Raw genomic sequence first — 23,213 nt, forward strand, 5'->3', positions numbered from 1 at the left:
GGATCAGAGAATAATCCTTGAAACCCAGATTCTAACCCAGTCTCTGATTCTGAATTTTGTGCAAGTTACACTATCCCAGTGGATTCCCAAAGAGGGGCTTTATGTAACTCTTCCCATCCCCCCACCTTCCCTAAGAACTACTGAATCAGAATCATGGCTTGGAGGCTCGGATGTTTTTATTTCAATATCCAAGAAAATGCGTACGTAGCCAGCTTGTATGGCACTTAGGAACCACTGCCCTGCCTTCTGGAATAGAGCTTCTGATGGTGGAACATTCAAGATTCTCTTTTAATAAGCACTCTACATCAAGGACTATTTCAGATTATCTTAGATCCTGCATAGATCCTCTCTTAATCTCTCTGTTTTCCTTATAGATAAATGGGATGGGGAGGGAGATGAGTAAAGGACAGGTAAATTCCAAGTAAATTTATATTTATTCTTCCTGAACAAATGAATAATAAGGGTTATGCAAAGTCAGAAAGAACAGTACACTTAAAGTGTGTTTAAGAACTATACATTTAAGATGTATATAATTTTTGTAGTTCTGGCCCAGTGTAAGCATTTGCCTCAGTGTGAAGTTGGTGGAAGGAAGGAAGAAGGGAAGAAGGGAAAGAGTCAGGGAGGGAGGGAGAGGAGGAGGGAGGGACGGCAGACAGTGACAATATTACTTAGAATTTAATTAGCTGAAGAAAAAAAAGTAGAAGTAGGAGACAGATATGATGGGAAAGACAAAATGTAGAGGAAATAGAATAAGGAAGAGAGGAAATAAAAGACAAAACAGTTATAATGAAGTTCTGACTAGCATCAGAGATGTAAGCCACTCTAATTAGCTTGTCTTCTAATTGTGTTATTTTTGGTTTTGTTATTTTACTATTTGGTGTGTGTGTGCACATTTTATTTTGAAAAGGTAGAATTTGCTCTGAATGTCAAGGCGATTTCAGGTCCTGCAAGAGAAGGCAGCTAAATAGGTAGCAAGCAAAATATAGTCTCTATTATCCTTAGCTTGGAAAAAAAAAAAAACAAAAACCACCCTCTGGGGAATTTGCATACCAGTCAGACTTGGGTGCGCTGCAGTGGGTGGTTCCGGCTGAGAGGCAGCTCTATTCTTAGATGTCTGTGCTGAGCAGAGTAGGATGGAAATTGCTCACTGCTGCTATAGGACCTTCTCGTCGGTTCTTTTAATGGGGTTCACCTGTCAGATCAAATTTCCCAAACCTGTGTAAAAGGCAATTGTAATCAGACGTGTCATCCTCTTCTTTTCAGGGCAAATCTCAAAACAGGGCTGTTTCTGTCAGTAACGCACTGAAATGTAGTCTTTCCCTTCCATTAAGAGGATTGCTTTCTTTTTAGGGGTGGAGGATTTTTTTTTTTCTTCCTCACTCTTTTTGTTAACAAAAGTGCATTGCAAGGGAATATATTTTCCTCAATGTAAATAGGGTGCCTTTTTCCTTTGACTAACAACATGATGGGCCTGACTTTCTGGTTATATGGCTCTTAAATACAATCCAATTGACATTAAGGATTAATTTATTTAATTATAAGGCAAGGGTCTTTGGTGCCTATTCAAACATATTTTCTACTTGAATAAATGCATGGCTTGAAAAGTCAAAAGATCCTGAGGTTGCCAATAAGTCTTTCTTTCTAGTGACTGGAACTCTATCTTTAAGATAATTTTTAAAAAATGTATCAGAATATTTACCTAGGTTTTAAAAAATAGATTTCTTTTTAAGCTTTAGTATATGTTTCTACACGCACAACCTCGGGGAAGCCTGTAGCCTAAAAATGTTTTGTTTTCATTATCTGAAACTGCTTCAGAATTTGGCAAATATATGGGAAACAATACTTAAGATGAGAATTCTACAAAACAGCATTTTTATTGAGACCCCCTTTACTCTCATTCTCTTAAATCCCTGACTATATAAGCAAAAACATATGTGAAGAAAGCAAAAATGAATGCTCTGTAAATGATTCTGAGTCAGTGCATAATGCTCCATCATTTTGTCATTTGAGTATTTACCACAAGGACCTGAAGGATTAAAACAAAAGAAATGGATACATTAGATAAGGCCAATTAATTTACAGATGAGTGATATTAAAGGTGAATTTTCCTAACTCAGAGGAAAACTCAGGGAAAATATAAAACCACCCCTTCAAAAGAAAACAAAACGAGGAACAAATATGATATTTGGGCTTTAGGAAAATATGAAGGTCAAGTGGACATAAGACAGAGATATATGATAATTTGATTTTTCTATTTCAATGTGTACAGTTGCACTATTTTTAAATATCATAGTTATTTTTCAAAAAGATATTCCCTCTTAACTTACTTAAATATATGTGATATAACTTCATAAGGAAAATTGCTCTTAATAAAACAAGGACTGTGGGGCCGGCCCCGTGGCGTAGTGGTTAAGTGCGCGCGCTCCACTGCTGGCAGCCCAGGTTCGCATCACGGGCGCGCACCGACACACCGCTTGTCAGGCCATGCTGTGGCAGCGTCCCATATAAAGTGGAGGAAGATCGGCACGGATGTTAGCCCAGGGCCAGTCTTCCTCAGCAAAAAGAGGAGGTTTGGCATGGATGTTAGCTCAGGGCTGGTCTTCCTCACAAAACAAAAAAAATGAAGACTGAGAAAAACTGGAGAAATGTACTAAACCAATGGTTCCTGGACTTTACTTTGAGATTTCATACACTAACAAAATTTCTATCATTAAAAGGCATGAAGCATGTAGATCCATGATAAGGAATAGCTTTTTTTCTGATCAAAGACATATGCCTTCATGAAAAACTCCCTATGTCGCCTTTTTCACTCTTCCGTTAGCAGAGAAGGTAAAAAAAATTGTGACACCCTGGCCAAATAGCAGTCCCTGAGCTAAATGTTTAAAATATTAGCTACTTGGCAGACCAAAAACAGTGTCAGCAATAAATGAAGCAAATTTTGCCTCCTTTTATAAGGATGCATATGAAAGCTCATCTGCTTAATGGCACAACTATTGAGTGATTCTGCTATTTGGTATATTCTTAAAATTAACTTCTGAGCATCCAGTTTTCATTATTGTGCAGATTAGTTTAAAAATAAAGCTCAAATTAACTACTCTGTTACTCTCAAAAAGCAAAATAGAAGTCAAAAAGATCAAGATTAATTTCATCAATCCTAAGTCAGATAACATCAAAATAGTAAATTTTATAAATAGTAGACTTTTTTCCCATAAAAGAAATTTGACTGAAATGTGCTGTATGTCAAAGCCTTGTATCTGTAAAGGAACAACGTAAGATGGGTGTCCCAAAGCCAGCTCTGACAGTGGACATTAATTGATATGTTGAGTGTGTGTTTCAATGAAGATAATGTTTCAATATATCATGATGTTTCATTTAATGAAAGTTAAGATTTCGGGATGCTGTATGAAACCAAACTTTGTGTAGCTGCTGGCACCTAATAATTTGCCCAACACAGGCAGCTAAAGAATGTCTAGATCTTGTTGGCAACAGATAGTTGACAACCAATTCTCTATTGTACACTAGACCTAGGTCTTGACCACACTGAAAGAAGATTGAGAATGGTGAATGGGGTTCCTGGATTGTGGCCATGTGTGACCTCTGCCTCATTGGCCAGGGACAGGCTGAAGATGGCCTTCTGTTAGGGTTGAGGCCAGGTAGGGCCACCCTGGGATGCCTGGTGCACCCCAGCTCTTGGGTATTTGGATCCATCCCCATCACGCAGAGGCAGTGTCAGCTACTGGACAGGACCTCCCAGGTGGAAGAACCAACCTGGTAACCCTGGACAAGTTCATTTTGATTCCTGTTAGTTTCCTCCATGCAGTATGCGCATAGATACCCAACAAGTATTAGACCTGGAACTCTTCATTCTTCATAAACAGATGTTGTACACGTGTGAGTTAGTGAGCCAGTGTGTGTGGAGTCCCCGAAGAGTGCTGACTTGCCTGATAAGCACAGCCCATGCATTGCCTTCCTTTCACTTTAGATCCCTTATGAAGAGGGAACAATCTAGGTAAATCCAAAATTAACATGGATGTTTAATGCTGTTCCCTTCCTGGCTGAGCCAATCACTCCCACACATATGACAATTTCTGCTGAATATACATTTCAAACTACATCTTAACTTTTTTTAAGTATGGTAAAATTAAATGTCATAAACCATGGTTACGTTAAAATTCTGATTTAAATATTTTGGTGACCACATTTAATTGCTTAAACACAATTCTAATAGAGTTAGAAAATAAATATATATAGGTCAGATTTTAATTCTCCTATACCCTACCCAACAAATCTAAGCATAAATAAAGAAAAATATCTCCTTGGTTTCATTTATCCCTAAAAAACGATTTATATTAATAAATGCTAATGATTTGATTGTTCTAATCAGCAAAAAGTTGACTGAATTTTTTAATTAAAAAAAGAGGACAAAAAGACAGAGAATATATAACATATTACTTCCACCAAGCACGTTTATCTGCAAGAAATGCATGGTACTTAACATTAGTAACCATTTAAATGTTCTCCATGGTTCACAGAATCAGTTATCTCCCCACCACTAATAACAACCCGCCCCCCAGCTATTTTATACATGCTAGGACACGTTGGTAATAATCTGGACATTCCTCTGTTGTTTTTCTTACCTAAAACAGTTGCTTGGTGGTTAATGTGTTTATATATTTCTTTATGCTGTGCTTTCAAGCATTAAGAGTTCAAAATTATTTCACTATAGAAACAAGAACTAGAAGTGCCAAAAGGTGATCATAGACATGCATTGAACCCAACAGGTATAATATTTGCCTAATATTCGGTTTCACATTTTCTTCTTCCCCAGTATTACGCACTGGCAACATCTTAGGTGTGGTACAGACTACTCAGAAGATAATTGGAGAGGATTTTTTCCCCTTGTTTATTTAACCATGTGTAACATAACCTGTAAGAACAAAACCAGGTTCATCTTCATCCACTGTATCGCTAAGGTCCCTTTGGAAATTAATTCCGGTATGCTGGCCCTTCACAAATTCTATAGAAAAGTTCCTATGTTAGAGTACCAAATTGTATTTGTTACTCTGGGTAATTATCACCCAATCCCACTCTCCCCAAAAACCTGCTATTTAACTGACGTAATCATGAGAATTCTTTGTAGTAGCTAGGCTGAAGTTCATTTTCAAGTGTTTTATATTTGAGATTTGACTTCTAATATCTAATGGGAATAGACCCAAATTACTAGCATGAGATCCAAGAGACAATTCCTTCTTTTCTGACTGTAGAGAATTGATGTCCATGCCTGGCCACTCTGTAAAAGCCACTGCTTACACCAATTCTCCAAACCCTGCCCCATGTACAGACTATACGGAACCCGAGCAAACTGAAGGTCACTATTCAAACTTTGAGGGAGAAACCAAGGGATGGGGGTGACATCACATCTGTTAGTACATACCTATCCATCCTATAAAATTGTCACCAGGAATACACACAAACTACGAAATATTTCAGAAGTGAAAGGAGTCTTGCCTTAGAGATCCTAAAGCCCTCGCGCTCTTGTGGGTAAGGCAGGGAAGCTGGAGGTTAGAAGCAGCTTAAAAGCCACAAGTCATTAGTGCAAAACCAGGACGGGAACCTGGTCACTATAAAGGCCAGGTCCACGCTTGCCTTCACGCCGCTGCCATCTCACCACCTGCTCGCAACACTGGGGTTCCCTTTCCAGGCTCTCGCACAAATATGATGAATAAAGATCATTATGATAAAACAAAATGATCAGCAGTGGTTTTACAACTTACATACATATGATGTTTCTATACGACCTTACAGTTCTTCTCTTCTCAGCCTTCAAGGTCAAATCTGTTTATTGTCTTTTAACGTGTTTTATTCAAAATATTTGTTCTTTTTAAGTAAATTAATCACACCCACATTTTTAGAGGGCGCATGTCCATCGACATAGGAAGTTTTCAGTTTAGCCTCTTCCCACATAATTTATTGACACTGATCCAGCTAACTTTTTAAACAAATAATGTTCACAAAAATTTGAACTTTATACTTCTATCCAAATATACCAGGAAAATGCCCAATACAGCGTTCTGTTCTCTATCGAGGTGATTACCAAGGAGGAAGGGGTAGTAAAAGAAAACCAATACTCTTTATTACTTCTTTTTAATTGTTTATCTTTATTACTGTTGCACCATTTATACAATTACATATAATTTCAATGCATCCATTGTGTACATTTTTTTGTGTTTTTTTTTATTTTTATTTTTTTTCCATTTTCCAATGAGTGGTGTGTTGGTGTCTGTGACACAGAATGGCAGAGAAACTAGAACTGCAATGAACGCAGACTTTTTTTTTTTTTTTTTCATTTCCACTGACCAATAAACAGAACTACAGGTGCACCCAACCACGGACATGCATTAACTCGTCATGAGAAATCTAGGGAGGCTAAGTAGGATGAGAGAATGTTTGTTACTCCCGAAAATACCTGGGGAGGCAGAATGGAGTATTGGCATTGAGATACATGTGGATAGGCTAAGTGGGCTGTCTGAAAGTCGGCATTCATCCACAACATTAAAAAAATATCAAAATAAGAAAGGCGGTAAATTAAAAAGAAAACACAGAAAATACTGCTTTCATAAAGATCTGATTGCCTTGGCACAGGCCCTGTGGGCAGAATCAAACGCATCACTCCCAACTCCCCTTGCAGAAGACAAGATATTCAGATCTTAGTGGCAGAGCGCGCGTGACAGCAGTTCAGGTACAAAAGATGTACTCTACTTTCAGACATTAATCTTTAAAACCCAGGACTGATTGGTAAAGTTGAATGTATATTAGATATTTCCCCACAAAAATACTATTTGGATTCTCCCCACCCCCTCCCTCCCTTGATGGGACAACATCCTTTTTTTTTTTTTCCTTGGGCCATACATATCATTACTTCCAATTTGAAACAAGTTAGTGTAGGAGAGAGAGAGACAGAGAGAGAGACAGAAAGAGAGACAGGTTGTTTTTAAGCGCTATTCTTTTTTTTTCCATAGGCTGTCCTTGTTACTCTTTGACTGCTACGGTTTGATCGGAATTAGCTGCCGGGGCCTCGGCAGGTTTAACCTCGTCTGCTGGGGCTGCGGGGGCCTGGGCCTTGGGCGTGGAACTGGGTGCTTCCGTCGCTGCTGGGGTCTCCTTGGAGGATGGGGCAGCCTCAGTGCTGCTGGGTTTTGAGTCTGAAGCCGGGGCCCCGTCACTTTTCGTTTCCTGCGCGGCAGGAGCTGCGGGAGCCTCAGTCTTTGTGGGTTCCCCTCCCTCCTTGCTCTTGTCATCCGCCTTGGTGGGGGCCGGTTCCGCCGGGGCCTCGGCCTCCGATGCCTTGGGGGCCTCGCCGCCCGCTGCAGGACCCGAGGCGGCCGCCTGCTCCTGCTCCGCATCCTTCGGGGGCTCCTGCTTCCCCTCGGCCGCTCCCTCTGTCTGCTCGGGCTCTGCCTTCGGAGCATCTTCCTTGGCTGCCTCTGTGTCTTTCTCGCCTTCCTTTTCTTCGGGCTTGTTGGCAGCGTCCTGGGCATCCTTCTCCGGCTTCTCCTCCTTGCCCTCCTTCACTTCTGTGGTCTCGGCAGCCGCCTGGGTCTCATTCTCCTTCGGGGTTCCCTCCTCTTCTGTCCCTGCTCCTTCGGCCTTCTTATCTTTCTCCTTGGCCTTCTCATCATTCACATTGTACCCCTTCTTCTTCTTGCTCAGTTTGCCTCCCATCTTGGAGTTCTGTAACACAACACAAAACAGAAGAAAAAGGAATTACTCGTGGCTCTAGACCGAGTGTTTGTGTCCCCTCCACATTCATAGGTTGAAATCCTAACCCCCAACGTGATGGTATTTGGAGGTGGGGCCTTTGGGAGGTGATTAGGACATGAACGTGGAGCCCTCCGGATGGGATTAGTAACCTTATACAAGAGACCCCAGAGAGCTCCCGAGCCCCTTTCCCCATGTGAAGAGCAGCGAGAAGACAGCCCCAGTCAGGAAGCAGGTCCTCACTAGACACTGAATCTGCCTGCACCTTGATCTGGGACTTCCCAGCCTCCAGAATGTGCAGAATAAATTTCTGTTGTTTATAAGCCACCCAGTCTACAGTAATTTGTTATAGCAGCCGCAACAAAGACACGTGTCAAGTATGAAAACTAAAAGGGGATTCAGTTTACAAAGTAAATAGTTCAGAACACTACTGAACTACACATTTTCAAATGGCTAACATGGTAAATTTTGTTACGTGTATTTTGCCACAATTAAAAATAAAAAAACCAGTGAATCATTGAAAAAGCAAAGTGTTCAGTTATATAGTGTCTAATAGCAGTAAGTTGAGGAAATAATAAGCTGAGATCAAAGAATGCGTAATTAAAGACTAAGGTTGTCAACATAAAGAGATGTGGAGCAGTATTTGTTTCTTATCTGCTTTCTAACGTCTGACTCAAACACCAAGTATTGAACACTTGGGTACAAAATGGCAGACGCGGCCATTTTCAATCTGGAGCGTAGCTAGTAAAAGACTTCATAATTTTAAAACACTTTCCAGAGAAATGGTATAGCTGTCATACAGCACAAATCACAAATTTCCAGAAAATAATCTCAAACCACAAACTCCTTTCAAACTCCGTTATTCATATATACGTTCATATAAGCACACACATCAAAGACCAAATGCAAGTAGGATTTGGTCTATCTCATTATTAAGAAAGACCAGTTAAAGGAAATCTGTGGCCCAAGAAATGAAAAGCAGAGCGTCTCTAGTTACATTTGGTTTGTTAGTTGTCAGACTTGTATTCATTGCTTCTCAAGGTGATTTGGCTTAAAAACAATAATAGTTCCAGAGTAATATAAAACTGTTCTTCATTAGCAATTTCCCGATTAGAAATCTAACTAGATACGCAAGTTCAATGGTCATTAACAGCCCTTTTCACTCAAAGTTAAGTCTCCAACTTTCTGGAGGCTGACACTTTGATTCTGGCACAAGAACTTCCGATTGTATTTGACTCCTGAATTTTTCTCCTCTGATACTAAAGCATTAATCCAGATAAATAATAAATTTAGCCCAGAACCGTTGCCAGAACTAAACAGGCACTGCTTTTTTTTTTTCTTCAAGTGCCTTTTTATGGCATTGGATACCAGTGAGAACCCACTGAAATATTGCTCTTTAGAGGAAAATTGGTTGCTTTTCCTTGACAAAGCATCGCAGAAATCACATTCCAGTATTCCCTTTAGTTCCCACAAATAAGAAAAGTCCAGCAGAGAGAGACAGAGCCTTGCCCTGGGCCCCCGTGGAGGTCATAAAGCACAGGTGAGACCACTTGGTTCCGGTCCAGGGCTGGGCCTACTCCTGGCAGAATTATGAAGCACTCCTTGACCAGACTCCTTTTTTGTTTTTTTTTAAAATATCATCCATCTAGAACAGAAAAGTTTCTGTTTATTCATTACACTTCTTGGAATCATGATTCATAACAGTGATATAACCTACATTTATCTTATTTAAAACTTGGGTGTTGGGTAAGAGCGCTATTCTTCAGTCCAAATTTGTCTCAGCACTCTATATGCTAATTTCATGTCTGCAATGACTTTAATAGTTGGGGGAGAAAAAAGCAATAAACTGAAAGATGACTAAAGTATTGTTCCTATTCTCAAGAAAAGTTTTTATTATGTTACCAAAGAAAGAATTTCTCTTACCTATCTTTTTTTTTAAACAGTGTGGCTTTTGATCACAACCCACTTCAGACATCAAAGAGGCTCTATCTGACTTAATTTTTGTTTATTTGTCCCTCAGAAGAGAGAGCAAATGTACATGGTAAAAATACAATTAAATATACTTTTATCCTACAAGCAATCACAAGGCAATAAATGAAAATATAAAGAAATAAACCAGACCAGTATTTTAAATTATAGTTTATAACTGTTTTATGTCTTAATTAGCCAGTATGCACGAATGGCGTATGTCAAAATCATTTCAGCTCTGATATTTCAAGATACATTTTGTTACGTTAGGTTAGAGTTAAGAAATAGGAAACCTGACAGGTCTGCCTTTAGGATCTTCTCTCAATTCTATAATAGAAACCCATACACCAACTTGGAAATTACAGAATAGAAGACAAAGTGTAAATGTGGTGTGCACTGTGATCATTACATAGGAGTTCCGCTTTCTGACATGCATAGCGTGAAATTCTATATAGCTATCCCCAGAGGCTGAAAGTCACATGGGTTTACAAACCTAAAATCTACGTTACTAAAATTGGTTTTCTGAAACACAGTTAGGGCCACTTTCTATTTTTTGTTTTAAGCCCAGCTCCGATTAATTTCTGGGTAGGCAATGAATGTACATAATCAAGTTGTAGGTAAGAAAATGTGTCTCCATTCCTGTTTGTTTTGCAAACACAAAGTTAATAAACACCCTTACTTTTTCCTAATTTTCTTGTGTTGGTTATAGTGAGGTACCAGAGGAAGGCTTATAGAATCCACTAGAATCCTGGAAAAGTAGGGTGGTCTGATTATTTCCCAAGACAATATGCATGAAAACCTTGCCTACACCACCCAGAGGTAAATTAAAATTACAATTTGAAATCTATTAACTATTACCTGGGTGCCTGGCATAATCCTAATCCTAAACACACTATTAAGTTATTTTATGTAATCCTCTCAACAGTACCATGAGGTAGTAAGTACACCATTAGCATCCTCCTTTTACCCATATGGAAATTCTAACTAGCTGCGTCCATGGAGCAGTACTATAGGCAAAAGGCCAAGTCCAACAAAATTAGGCAAGGCAGAAAGGCACCATCTACGAGGTAAAAGGGAACTCCACTAAGAAGCTGGCAACTGGGCAGAGCTCTCATCTCAGGAATGTTACCCACTCTGGGTCACAAGGTTGGTGCAGCCTGGGGTGAATTAGAACTCAAGAAGTTGACAGGATAAAGAAGAAATTCAGGGTACTCTCTGCCCCTAAACTTTTCATCACCCCATTTACCAGTGGAGCTTTGTATCAAGATCCTAAAGAAATAAGAGAGAGCAATGCGCATATATTTTAATTAGTTCTTTCATTTCTATTACTTCTAATTTTGAAAGAAATCAGTTGGTGTAGAAAGTTGGAAGTTGGAATTTCTAAATTAAAAAAAAAAAAAAAAGCACTTGAAAAAATTCAGCAACCAGTAATCCACTCTGAAAATCACTTAAACCTAAATCTAGGGGCCGGCCCCGTGGCGCAGCGGTTAAGTGCCTGCGCTCCGCTGCTGGCGGCCCGGGTTTGGCTCCCGGGCGTGCATCGATGCACCGCTTGTCAAGCCATGCTGTGTCGGCATCCCATATAAAGTGGAGGAAGATGGGCACAGATGTTAGCCCAGGGCCAGTCTTCCTCAGCAAAAAGAGGAGGATTGGCATGGATGTTAGTTCAGGGCTGATCTTCCTCACAAAAAAAAAAAAACTAAATCTAAACTACAGTGCAAGGATGAAGACTACCTTTACATTTCTCCACATTTGGGACATACATGAGCCATTGAGTGGCACAGCAAGAACACTCAGACCGATGCTGATGCACTGAACTCTATGTGTTGATAAAATAACCAAACACCAAAACTGATCTCTTGGTTACGAAATCTCAAAGGAAAGCAAATTTAGGAGTTGTCTTTTAAAATGACAAGAGAAGTCTATGTCACAAGGGCTAAAACTATATACTTACGGGCTTGAAATTGGCTAGAAAATAACTAACAATCAACAGCAATAGAGAGAGAACTTCACTGTGTTTAATCCAGAAAATGCTGGACAAGAATTATTTCATGGGGTTTCTGCACATCACGTCAGGGTAGACTCATAAGATGTTGATATGAACCCATCTCCACAGCACACCTGCCCTGAATCCTTAAGCAGGTAACTTAACCTCATTGTCCTTCCATTTCCAGTACCATAAGAAATGTCAATCTTTGGAGAGTTTAATGAGAGGCATCAGTACAACATTCGACATTTCATGGGCCTGCAATAAATGTTAGTTTCTTTCCCCATCATTTAATTTTGTAGTTCTCAGATAATTCTTTACTTGTAAACCCCAAGAGAATGGTAGAACGTAGGTTCCACACACCTAAACACACACAAGTTCTAGAATCAGGCATTAGAAGCACCATAATCAAAAGACTATTTTAAAAATAAATACTTTTAAAAATGTCCTCAAAAAGATTTTTGGGGGCCAGCCCTGGTAGCTTAGTGGTTAAGTTCGGCATTTGGCACGCTCTGCTTCAGTGGCCCAGGTTCGGTTCCTGGGCTCGGAACTACACCACTAGTCTGTCAGTGGCCATGCTGTGGTGGCGGCTCACACGCAAAAAGAGGAAGATTAGGGGCCAGCCTGGTGGCATAGCAGTTAAGTTTGGGCGTTCTGCTTCAGCGGCCCAGGGTTCGCCAGTTCGGATCTTGAGCACAGACCTACTCACCGCTCATCAAGCCACGTTGAGGCGGCGTCCCACATAGAAGAGTTGCAACTCTACAACTACAATACACAACTATGTACTGGGGCTTTGGGGAGAAAAAAGAAAAAGAGGAAGATTGGCAACAGATGTTAGCACAGGGCCAATCTTCCTCAAAAAAAACAAAAAAAGATTCATAGTATTTAAAAAAAAAAAAAAAAGAGCAAAAAGAGGAAGATTAGCCGTGGATGTTAGTTCAGGGCTAATCTTCCTGAGCAAAAAAGGGAGATTTTTGGGATGTGTGTTCCAAGCATGCTCCTGCTGACTGGGTACATGTGGAAAAGAAGAAGTTTGTACAGTTATCTGTTGTCGCCACACTGATAACATTAAAATTAGTCTACTTTTTTGATCTGAACATTTTATGTACTAAAGATTCTCATAAGTTAGAGGTTTTTTTATATATTAACAGTCTATTATACCAAGAAATCATTTTCCAGACAGAAGTAAAAATTATAGATTAGTCATCAAATCTGCTTCCTCTACTAGAGCGATCATGGAAGAAATATTTTATCTTCCCATTACCTCTTCATCACTGGGTCCAAGAACTGAGAGAAAATTCCATTTCAGTCATCAGGATGGAAAAAGAATCCAAATTCTTCAGTTAAAACCCATTTACTGGGGCTGGCCTGGTGGCGCAGGCGGTTAAGTGTGCGCGCTCCGCTGCGGCGGCCCGCGGTTCGCTGGTTCGGATCCCGGGCGCGCACCGACACACCACTTGTCAAGCCATGCTGAGGCGGCATCCCATATAAAGTGGAGGAAGATGGGCATGGATGTTAGCTCAGGGCCAGTCTTCCTCAGCAAAAAGAGGAGGATTGGCAGATGTTAGCTCAGGGCCGATCTTCCTCACAAAAAAAAAAAAAAACCTCCTTTACTGCCTCATACTACATATGTGAAAGGCAAAAAACTTGATCTACTCCTTATCTTGGCTAATAAGCTAAACAGAAATTGTTTATAAGGGAAATTAACATTGTCAAATGCCTTTTTCTTTACAACTTTCCACAGATGAATTTTTTCTTTTATAAAGACCCAAACAGTTTAATACTCTTAAGATACTAATATACTGTGTTTTAGTTGCCCACAACTGTGACTTATTCCCCCCATCTTATAAAACCAAGCCTCTATCTAGTTAATTAATCCCACTTGGCTATAAACAAATATTGCAGAAGAATTACAGTTCTGCCTTTTGGTGAAGAGAGGAAAGAAAGTGCCATTCCAGTACTGTCATTTGATCAAAGCAAGCTGGGATGGGAAGTGGAAAAATAGGAGGGAGGCCAAGAAAGGTTCGAGGGAGGATCAATGGTGGTTATTGAGTCCGCCAGCCCAGTTCTCTTATTTGCCTTGCATCCACGTGATATACACCCACCACCTCCCGAGACTGACTTCATAGCATTGTTGTTAGTTTACACTACACACTCATTTCTGACACAACTTTTCTTTGTTTACTGGCAGCAAATGGCTTTTCTTAACAAATGACAGTGTGCATTTATGAACTTTCCTGAAACTTCTAAAGGTGTGTATCTCTAACACCTTCAAGCATGGGAAGGTAGATAAAAAAACAATTTCCTAGCTAGGCAGTCTGGGTAAGGTGATGATTTTTTGTCCTCAGAAATAAGTACATGAATTAAAATAAGAAATGGCCTAAAAATTAGGTTTTAATTCTTTCTCTAAAGCAAATATTTGGAGGATTCTGTTGAGTCTTGGAGCTGACAAGCATTTCCTTTTTTATAAAAGGAAATTCTGTTTACAAGCTAATGTTCAACTATGAAGTTGAGTACTATATATATAACATCTATAAAGAAAAAAAAAATGTGATCCTATATATTGCCACTCTAGCAAACCTAAAAAAATTGACTCTTAACGTTGATAGCTTAAATTTTATATAAAAAATTTCTTTGGGGGATTAAGGGCAAGAAATCACTTAAATGTTATGTTGTAATCAAGATTCTCTCATAGACCGAGAGGATCTCCTCTACGAAGTTCTTCTAATTCTTTCTTCCTTTCCCTCCAGGAATTACCAACCATTGGTCCTGTCAGGGAACATGGAAGATGTTTCTTAGCCATTCAAATCATCTAAATCGTTTTTATTTTGTACAAACAACCCCCAGGACACACTAGGCCAAAATCACCTCCGTACAAACTGAATTATCATCAAATTTCATTAAACACCCACAATTCTTGCAGACTCTAACATGATCAACTCCTCTAGAACTTTCCTAATACGTACTTAAAATTTTTTCTTACCTTAAAAAATACCAATCTATCAGCATAGCCTACCAAATTAAAATTTAGTCTTTCATTTCGAGAAAAGGCAAGGAGAGGGGCAGGGGACAAAATGTCATTTAGGAAAAATTTAAATAAATTGCAAATCTTTTCTTTAAGACTTGTGTCCGGGCCGGCCCGTGGCGTAGCGGTTAAGTGCGCGCTCTGCTGCTGGCGGCCCCGGGGTTCGGATCCCGGGCGCGCACCGCTTGTTTGGGCCATGCCGAGGCTGCGTCCCACATGCAGCAACTGGAAGGATGTGCAGCTGTGACATACAACTATCTACTGGGGCTTTGGGGGGAAAAAATAAATAAATAAAATCTTTAAAAAAAAAAAGACTAGTGTCAAAAACAAGCCACCTAGCAGTCAGTATGATGTTTGCTAAAGTGGGAAGCACGCTGAGTGCTGGCCCCAGCTGTCAACAATTTGCTAGAAGACTGAGCAAGTCACCTCCCCCTCTGGGTCTCAAATTTCCTATTCAGTAAGCTGAAGATATTAAAGTTCATTCTCTTCCTGAAAAAAAACATATATGTGTGTGTGTGTGTGTGTGTGTGTGTGTGTAAAGATATATATATTTATATACCCTACGAATGCTTATGGCACTAAATAAAATGCTATGTGTGAGAAAAACGTGGTACAATCAATGCTTTCATACAATAAATGTTTGTGCCCCCCCCCCCCAAAATTCATATGTTGAAACCTAACCCCCAAGGTGATCGTATTAGGAGTTGTGCCTTTGGGAGGTGATTAGGTCATGAGGGTGGTACCCTCATGGATGGGATTAGTGCCTTTATAAAAGAGACCCCACAGAGCTCCTAGGCCCTTCCACCACGTGAGGACACAGCAAGAAATTGGCAGTCTGAACCCGGAAAAGGGCCTTCACCAGAACCCGACCATGCTGGCACTGTGATCTTGGAATTCTATAGCTTCTAGAACAGTGAAAAATCTATTTTAGTTTATAGGCCACCTAGTCCATGATACTTTGTTATAGCAGTCTGAAGAGATAATCAATAAAGTTCTATACTCCTGCTAATTATTATCATAAAAACTTATACTAGAGTCAGCCCTGGTGGTCTAGTGGTTAAGATTTGATGGTCTCACTGCCACAGCCCAGGTTCATTTCCCGGTCGTGGAACCATACCCACCCATCTGTCAGTTGTCATACTGTGGCGGCAGCTCACATAGAGAACTAAAAACTAACAATTAGATACACAACCATGCACTGAAGCTTTAAAAAAAAAAAAACTTACACTATTTTGCACCCTAAGATTAAACTGACAACCAGTTGGTTTATTGCTATGATTGGACTTCTTTGTACATAATTTCAACATATGGCAAGCTTGTTAAAAATTAGAAATAACAATTTGTGAAACAACATCCAAATATTTATCAAAAAATAGATTTTTTTAATGTTTTCAATTACATTTAGGAAATGTTTTCAGAATAATGTGTCAGCTCTGTAAGTAATGAGTGGAGATGAAACTGAACACTGAAGACATGACTGTCAGAAAAATTAGGTGTCATTAGCTTTGCTCATACAGAACTGTTTCAGAGTGTTGTGTTTATAGAAGATGCTCAGTTGTTTCTCCTTTACCTACTTTGATGGGTCATTTACTAACCCTTGGTCCTGCTTGGCAAGATTTGCCCTTTGCCCAAACTCTCTGAGAAAGAGTGTTTCCTAAAAACAATCAAATGTTAACTATTTTCCCTTTAATGCCATGCTGAAAGTACTTTAAAACTATCATTTCAAATACAATTTAAGTCAATCTATGGGGGACCCATCACAATTCTTGCAAACTAGTATGACATTCAGTTTAGTGTTGTGTAGAAATGTTGAGAAAAACCAAGTGGGAAGAGTTCTTAGGTCAAACTTTCTAGAACAATATATCCACCTCACACTCTTTAAAAAAAAAAAAAAAAGTCAGCAACTTCTAACCTAAATAGAAAGATAATGACATAAAACAATTACCACGCCAGGAAAGTCAAATTAAAACAATTTCCTTTTCCCACCCTGTATCATGTGAGAGCCACTTAAACATATAAATTCAGTATTTAATCATCTAAAACTAATTAATCTGTTTCCTATATATAAAAACCACTTTTAAAACATAAATAAACTCACACAATGTGGAAATTATTTTCTTGCCACCATGGTCTCCACTATCTCATCTGGAATTAGTTGATATTGTGAATGGTGTTTGCAAATCCTTCAGGAACACAAGATCAGTGCAAATGGAGGCCTTGCTTTCTTCTAAAGCAAAATTGTGCTGTTTCATAGGACTCTAACACTCAGCACTTAGTCATATGTGGCCTTCCGACAAAGCATATTTTGTCTGCCAGAAACCAGCTTTCACCCACTTGCTACTGGCACTAAGCAGTGGTTAGATTCACTTCTTCCTCCATAAATGCTAAAATTCTCAAGTTTCTAACCACAGATTCCTTCTTCCTCAAGAGTTGGCAAGAGATATTTAAAATATGCAGGGCAATTTTTTTTTTTTTTTTTGGCTGAGGAAGATTCACCCTGAGCTAACATCTCTTGCCGATCTTCCCCTTTTTGCTTGAAGAAGATTTGCCCTGAGCTAATATCGGTGCCAATCTTCCTCTATTTTGTATGTGGGTCACTGCCACAGCATGGCCACCAAGGAGTGGTATAGGTCCATGCCCAGGAACCGAACCTGGGCAGCTGAAGCGGAGCACACCAAACGTAACCACTAGGCCATGGAGCCAGCCCCTCATGGCAATTTTATTTATACCTAAGTTAATCTTCTCATGGAAAAAAAAAAGATAAAGTGCCTTGAATTTTTTGAAGAAAGTGGATTAAATTCCTGAGACAGAATAAATGTTAAGATTGTCTAGTGTCACAAAAATGGTCAAAGTTGCCAAAGTTGAAGGTTTTAGCTGTGGACTCATTCCCTTTTCCTTCCTTTGACAAGTCTAAAGGGCTTAACACATAAGCACTATTATCACCAATCAAATATACCACTTATTTTGGGAAAAACCATTTTTTTGTTTTGTTTTTAATTGAGCCCAGAAACATTGAACATTTCTAATGAAAAAAAATTTTAATTTGTTCATAAAAGCCCATACCTTTTCATGATTTCTCTTATATGTTCAGAACCTGATTAAATAGTTTTATCTAAAAAATCTCTCATGAATTGCATTTTTTCCAAAGTCAAGGGATAATTCATTTCTACATCCATTGTAGTGGAAAAGCTACAGAAAACAAAACAAAGATATATTACCATTTTTACAGAGCTATTGAGATGCAATATCTTACTTCTAAAATGTTTTCTTTGGAGTTTATAAATTGGGGAAGAGTTCCAGGCCAGTTATAGGTCTTAAATGCCAGCAGCTTTGCTTTGGGAATGTCAGCACAAGGTCACCATGACTTTAAACGCGGTAAGGGCAAAGATTCATTACCCTCACATGAAAGAGAGAGGGAAAGCAAAAGAGAGAGAGAATGAGAGACACAGGAGACAGAAAGCTTCTCATTTTGAATAAAGTCTCTCTTCACCCTCCCTATATTGCTTCTTCTGAAAATCTACTTCTTCACCAGATCCAATCTTTTTCTACATTTTAAACTTATGGAAATTGAAGCCAAATATTCTATCCTGTAAGCTTCTCTAGCAGGACACATTCAAAGGCACACAAGAATGAAAGGATCCAGCAGTATAGGATTTAAACCTTGACTCCATTCTGCACCAAACCTAAAGCAATGAATCAGAAAGCCCACCAGAATTGTTTCCCTGTTCTCCAGTGCTAAGAAAGGAGCCCAATTTGGCAGACGCCAATTGGTGTGGTGAGTGGAGCCCCTGAGGCGACTTGGTCCTCAGCAGTCTCTATGGAAGACAGTTCTGCCCCTTCCAGAGACTGAGGTTCTCAAATCCTATGGAAAACACACAGCTCAGCCTCATCGACTTTGGTTTTGGTCAAGAAAATGGCCAGTGTTTCAAGACATAGGAAGGCACAGCCCTACATACCCAGCTGGCGTCTAATCAATATTTTAGCCCTTATGGAAGTTGTCCTTATGACATTCCAGTGAAACGTAAGGTTTCTGGGAGCTATCATTTACTGTTTCCCTTCTTCACTCCTTGAAATAAAACATTTACTAAATAGTTGGGTATAGGTGAGGAAGAAACAGAGAAATGTTGGAGCAAAAGAAGCTTTGAGTAGTAGAAACAATAGCATTGTCATCACCAACTTTAAGATTTCAGCCCTTTGAGGCAGGTCTAAGTAATAGCATGCCATCAGGCATCCTAGAAGAGTCTTTCTAGAGACCTGGGTCATCCAAGTAGCTTTCAAGAACTCTTCTGCATCTTGGTGGCAAGCAAAATTGTTGGTAATTAAATGTTAATGTTTATCTCAGCCCACGTAGTGAATTTTAGATATTTTGACATGCAGAGGATCACCACTCGTAATTGCTAAATCTTCATTTTGGTAGCACTCTGTTGGTTATATCCATTAGTTAGTGTTGCCCAAATCTTTGGATGAAAAATGAAAGCCCCAATTATAGCACTGTCCCTCTTCAGAAAATGCAACCTTGCTTAATGACACAGTTTCCAGGCAATAACTACCTCAAAACCATGGCAGATTACATACACTGTATTCTTCCTACAATTACTACACACTCATGACACCTCCCAATTCCATTTCTCACTAGCATATTTTTACATTTTTGTTAATCTGGCAAAGAACAACATGATTCTGTGACAATGAAAATCATTGACATACATTAACTGGTGTATAAAACAAAACAAGAAAATGAGTGATATAGAATTTCTCAAATAATCCAAAAGTTACTACATTTATGACATCACGTGCTATTCCTATTTATGTTTTCTGTTTCTGCATTAATAATATTTAGGCACTTTCTATATAGGATAGTTTGAATCATACTGAATCATACAAAGGTCCCATCCATTGCCAAGGTTCTATTTTGAAAATACAAATCTGGATTAATTAACCATTTCATCTAGAACTAGGAGAACAGAGTTCTTAAGGATGATATCATACAGATTACAATGAAGAAGATGACTCCAAGTCTATAGCAAAGCCCAGCATGAATATGCAACAGTACGTGTCAGAGACTGTAGTGTTACTTCTGGTTTGATTGCTGCTTCATGATGTGATCAAGGCAAGAAATAGTCTCCTTTTGATTCTGTTTCCACCTTATAAGCAAAAGAAAATGTATCTGCCTCACAAGGATGCTGAGAATGAATCAATGTTTCCTGACAAAGGTAAATATGTGGCCGCAGCATATTAACTGTATTCTTGAACAAGCAATTGTCACTTCAGGGCTACAAAGGTTCAACAGGTCTATACACAAAGCAACCCATTATTGATTTTTTTTCAGGTAACATATAAAGTTAGAACTGATTCAAGAGTTGCATCTGCAGACAAACTCATCACCAGACATGTTGGGTTTATAATTATTCAGGTCTAAAGAACCCAAATTATTGGTCAAACCTAGCTGAAGGAAGAGGAGAAGAGAAAGGACAAAAAAATTTGCCTTAAGAAAAGAACTTAGAATAAAGAAACACAAAAAATTCAATAAATATTTTCAATAATAGAGGAAAGAAATTAAAACATCTGGTTACATCCAACAATTTCTATTTTCAATAAATGACTGGACCTTTTCTTTTAAATAGTCAAAATTTTCATTCTAAAAGAGGAAAATGAAACAAAGATAATATAGCCTATGTGCAACTTTTGTATTCCTACCAGGAAGTGCTCTGTCACAATGATTTGCTGTCAGGTTTTATCAATGTCTAGTGATAATTTCCATTGCTGGAGTTATTGATTCAGTCAAAGCTTCTTCTATTCAGCAACTGTAACATCACCAACATTTAGGGGATGGGAATGTCCTTTGGGGAGAAGGAACTATGGTAAGAACCATCAATCCATGTCTAAGTTTCTAAGGCAAACTTATTAAATACCATGAGAAAAATTGTAGAGAAAACATTTTAAAGACAATTTATTCCCTTGTCAAAATAAAAATGTTCAGCATTGTAAAAATGTACTATAAAATGTGCAAGAAATACTTGGAAAAAAGTACACACACACTCACACTTCTACAACTCAATTTTCCCAAAGAGGTAATTAAGATAAGTTGGATCTAAAGTCAGAAAGACTTCCAATACAAAAGAACATTAATCACAAATGACCTCTCCATTATTCTCCTTCACAAAGTCCAGGTTAGACCCACAAATGCATCCTCAAAGCATGTTGGGGATCTCTCAACAAAAATCCAACATGCAGAGTGCTCAAGAACCTCAGATGTTCAGAAATCAGTCTAGAAAAATAGACTTGATCTTAGTGGGAAAAGAACTTTTTTGAAGTGGGTACTAAGTGTTAGCCATGACAGGGGACATAAGTGAGCAGAAAGCCTACTGTAGTCTAGCAGGAGGGACAAGACATACAGAGATGATTAAAATGAGAGCAAGTTCAGTGTCATAAGAGAGTGAAAAACAATAGAGTTTTCCCAGAAGAGATGATCTTTAGTTGGAGTCAGGGGATCAGGAAAGTTTTATAGAGAAGGTGGAGTTTGAGATAGTAGAAATACCAAAAGTAGTTATACACACAGCACTTACTCTGCCTAGGACTGCAGTACTATTTAATCCTTACATATATTAACCCATTAACTGTCTCATCAATCCTATGAGGAAGGAATTATTACTATCTCCACTTTACTAGGAGGAAACTAAGGCATATCGGGGGTAAATAACTTACCCAAGATCGTACAACGAGTAGTCTGGAGATGTGGTATGAACCCAGGCACTCTGACTCTTGAGTGAGGCCTCTTAACCATCATGATAAACTACCTTGAAAGATGACTAAGCTATAGAGGAAGACGGAGAAGTGGAAAGTGTTTATGTCAGAGCAAACAAACAGGAAGACTCCAGTCAAGATGACAAGAAAACTCTATTTACATTTAGGAGATAGGTGAGAACACATTTACCTGGAGGGAGGAATGATGGAATATAAATCTATAAAGGTTGCCTAATAGAATGTACTTAGAGGGCAGAAAGCAGACAACCAGCTCTTAAAGGAGTTAGAAAGAGAAAAAAAGATGTCTCAGAAATCAAAAGAAGAGACAATTTTAGGAAGCACTTTGGAGGAGTTAGAAGCTGCTGCAAAAAAGGTTAAGAAAGATAAGAAGAGAAATTGTGCAATTTGATCTGGTGATGAGCTGTCAACGATCGACTCCGGAGTGACTCAGGTAGAGGAGTAAAGACATCGGCCTCTTTGGAAAGACTCAAAGAGCATATGAGGAGTCAGAAAAGATATCCACCATAGCCCACGTAAAAGAGTGCTGGTAAAGTGAAGGCAAAAGTCAAGGCAAGAACTGGCAATTTTGTCAAGATTGAGTTTTGTTTATTCGTTTATAAAGATTTGGAAGAAGTGAAAATATATATGGGAAGATGGAATGAGACAAAGAATAAAGAGAGAAACTAAAGCAGAAAGAGGAGGGAGAAACAATTGATAGGGTAAGGTTCTGGAAAACTCAGAAAGGTGAGTCAAGATTAAGCTTGGTAAAGAGTGACACTTACTGTATAGAAGGGAGAGAGAGAGAGAAAAGAGTGAGATAATTCCAAATCCAACGGTTGTTCCCAGACTTGGCATTGGCATCACTCTTTCAAGTGAATAAAGTCAAATTTGAATTATTCTAGACCAAAGACTCAATAAGATCTCTTTATAGTAAATGTTAGATCATGTGACTTTGAAATAGTCATTTATCTTTAAGTACTTTAGGTCTTTATTTGTCCAGTCATTTATCTTCTCAGGTTCTTTCATATTACAACACTTAGGATTTCTCAAGTACAGGGAGGAAAAGGACAGACGTTTCATCAACTACAACGCTAAAGAATTAGCATAGTGACCACCAAACCTGGAGAGGTCTTACTGTAAAACAGTCTGATGTGCAAAAGTAAAGCAAATAAGCTCATTGCATTATAAAGGGGTTTAAAAAATAAAAGAATGCATAGTTGGTAGCTAGACAGGTATTCTCAATGTAAATATAAAAAGGATCTTAATTTTTAAGAACTCCTTTACTATCCTCATTCTTTCCTTATTCTGAAATCTGGTCTTGGTCTTTAGATAAGCCATCCACCTTTGGTTATTTATCTGTATCATCATGACTTAACTCTTTTATATTCTGTTGCATTGTGTTGGGAGTTTTAGCAGTAAAACAGATGTAGCCTCACTTGAACAGCGACCTAAAGCCTTTCTTCAGATTTATTCAGCATACATCTGATGACCCCAGAACAGAGATTTTGTTTTACGGTTGTTAATGCACAATGGGTACTTGATAAATATTGCAGACTCATACACAGCAAAACATGCAATTTTCAAACTATAAACTTGTAAAATGTAAGAGTCAATACAACCCTGACTATAAATTGAGTTATATAAACTCAATTTTCACTTAGCAGTAGAAATAAGTATGCTAAATTATAACTGAAATTTCCACTCCATTAAATGAGACAGGGCCAAGTTCCA

General features: G+C 38.8%; 1 protein-coding gene across 2 annotated transcripts in view; it reads right to left on the minus strand.

Annotated features, from left to right (window-relative positions):
• Window positions 1–6,115: 6,115 nt before the first annotated feature.
• Window positions 6,116–23,213, minus strand: part of BASP1 (brain abundant membrane attached signal protein 1) — a 55,147-nt gene continuing 38,049 nt past the window's right edge. Inside the window, exons 1-2 of one of the 2 annotated variants that reach the window (XM_058564309.1) lie at window positions 21,444–21,531; window positions 6,116–7,731 (exon numbers count right to left, since the gene is read on the minus strand). In XM_058564309.1, coding sequence (XP_058420292.1) covers window positions 7,030–7,722 — 693 coding nt within the window. In that variant the 5' untranslated portion in view covers window positions 7,723–7,731; window positions 21,444–21,531 and the 3' untranslated portion in view covers window positions 6,116–7,029. Of the gene's footprint in view, window positions 7,732–21,443; window positions 21,532–23,213 lie in introns of those variants that run through there. The other variant, XM_058564307.1, reaches the window with a different exon arrangement.

Source organism: Diceros bicornis, chromosome 20, assembly GCF_020826845.1.
Source record: "Diceros bicornis minor isolate mBicDic1 chromosome 20, mDicBic1.mat.cur, whole genome shotgun sequence".
Lineage (NCBI taxonomy): Eukaryota > Metazoa > Chordata > Mammalia > Perissodactyla > Rhinocerotidae > Diceros > Diceros bicornis.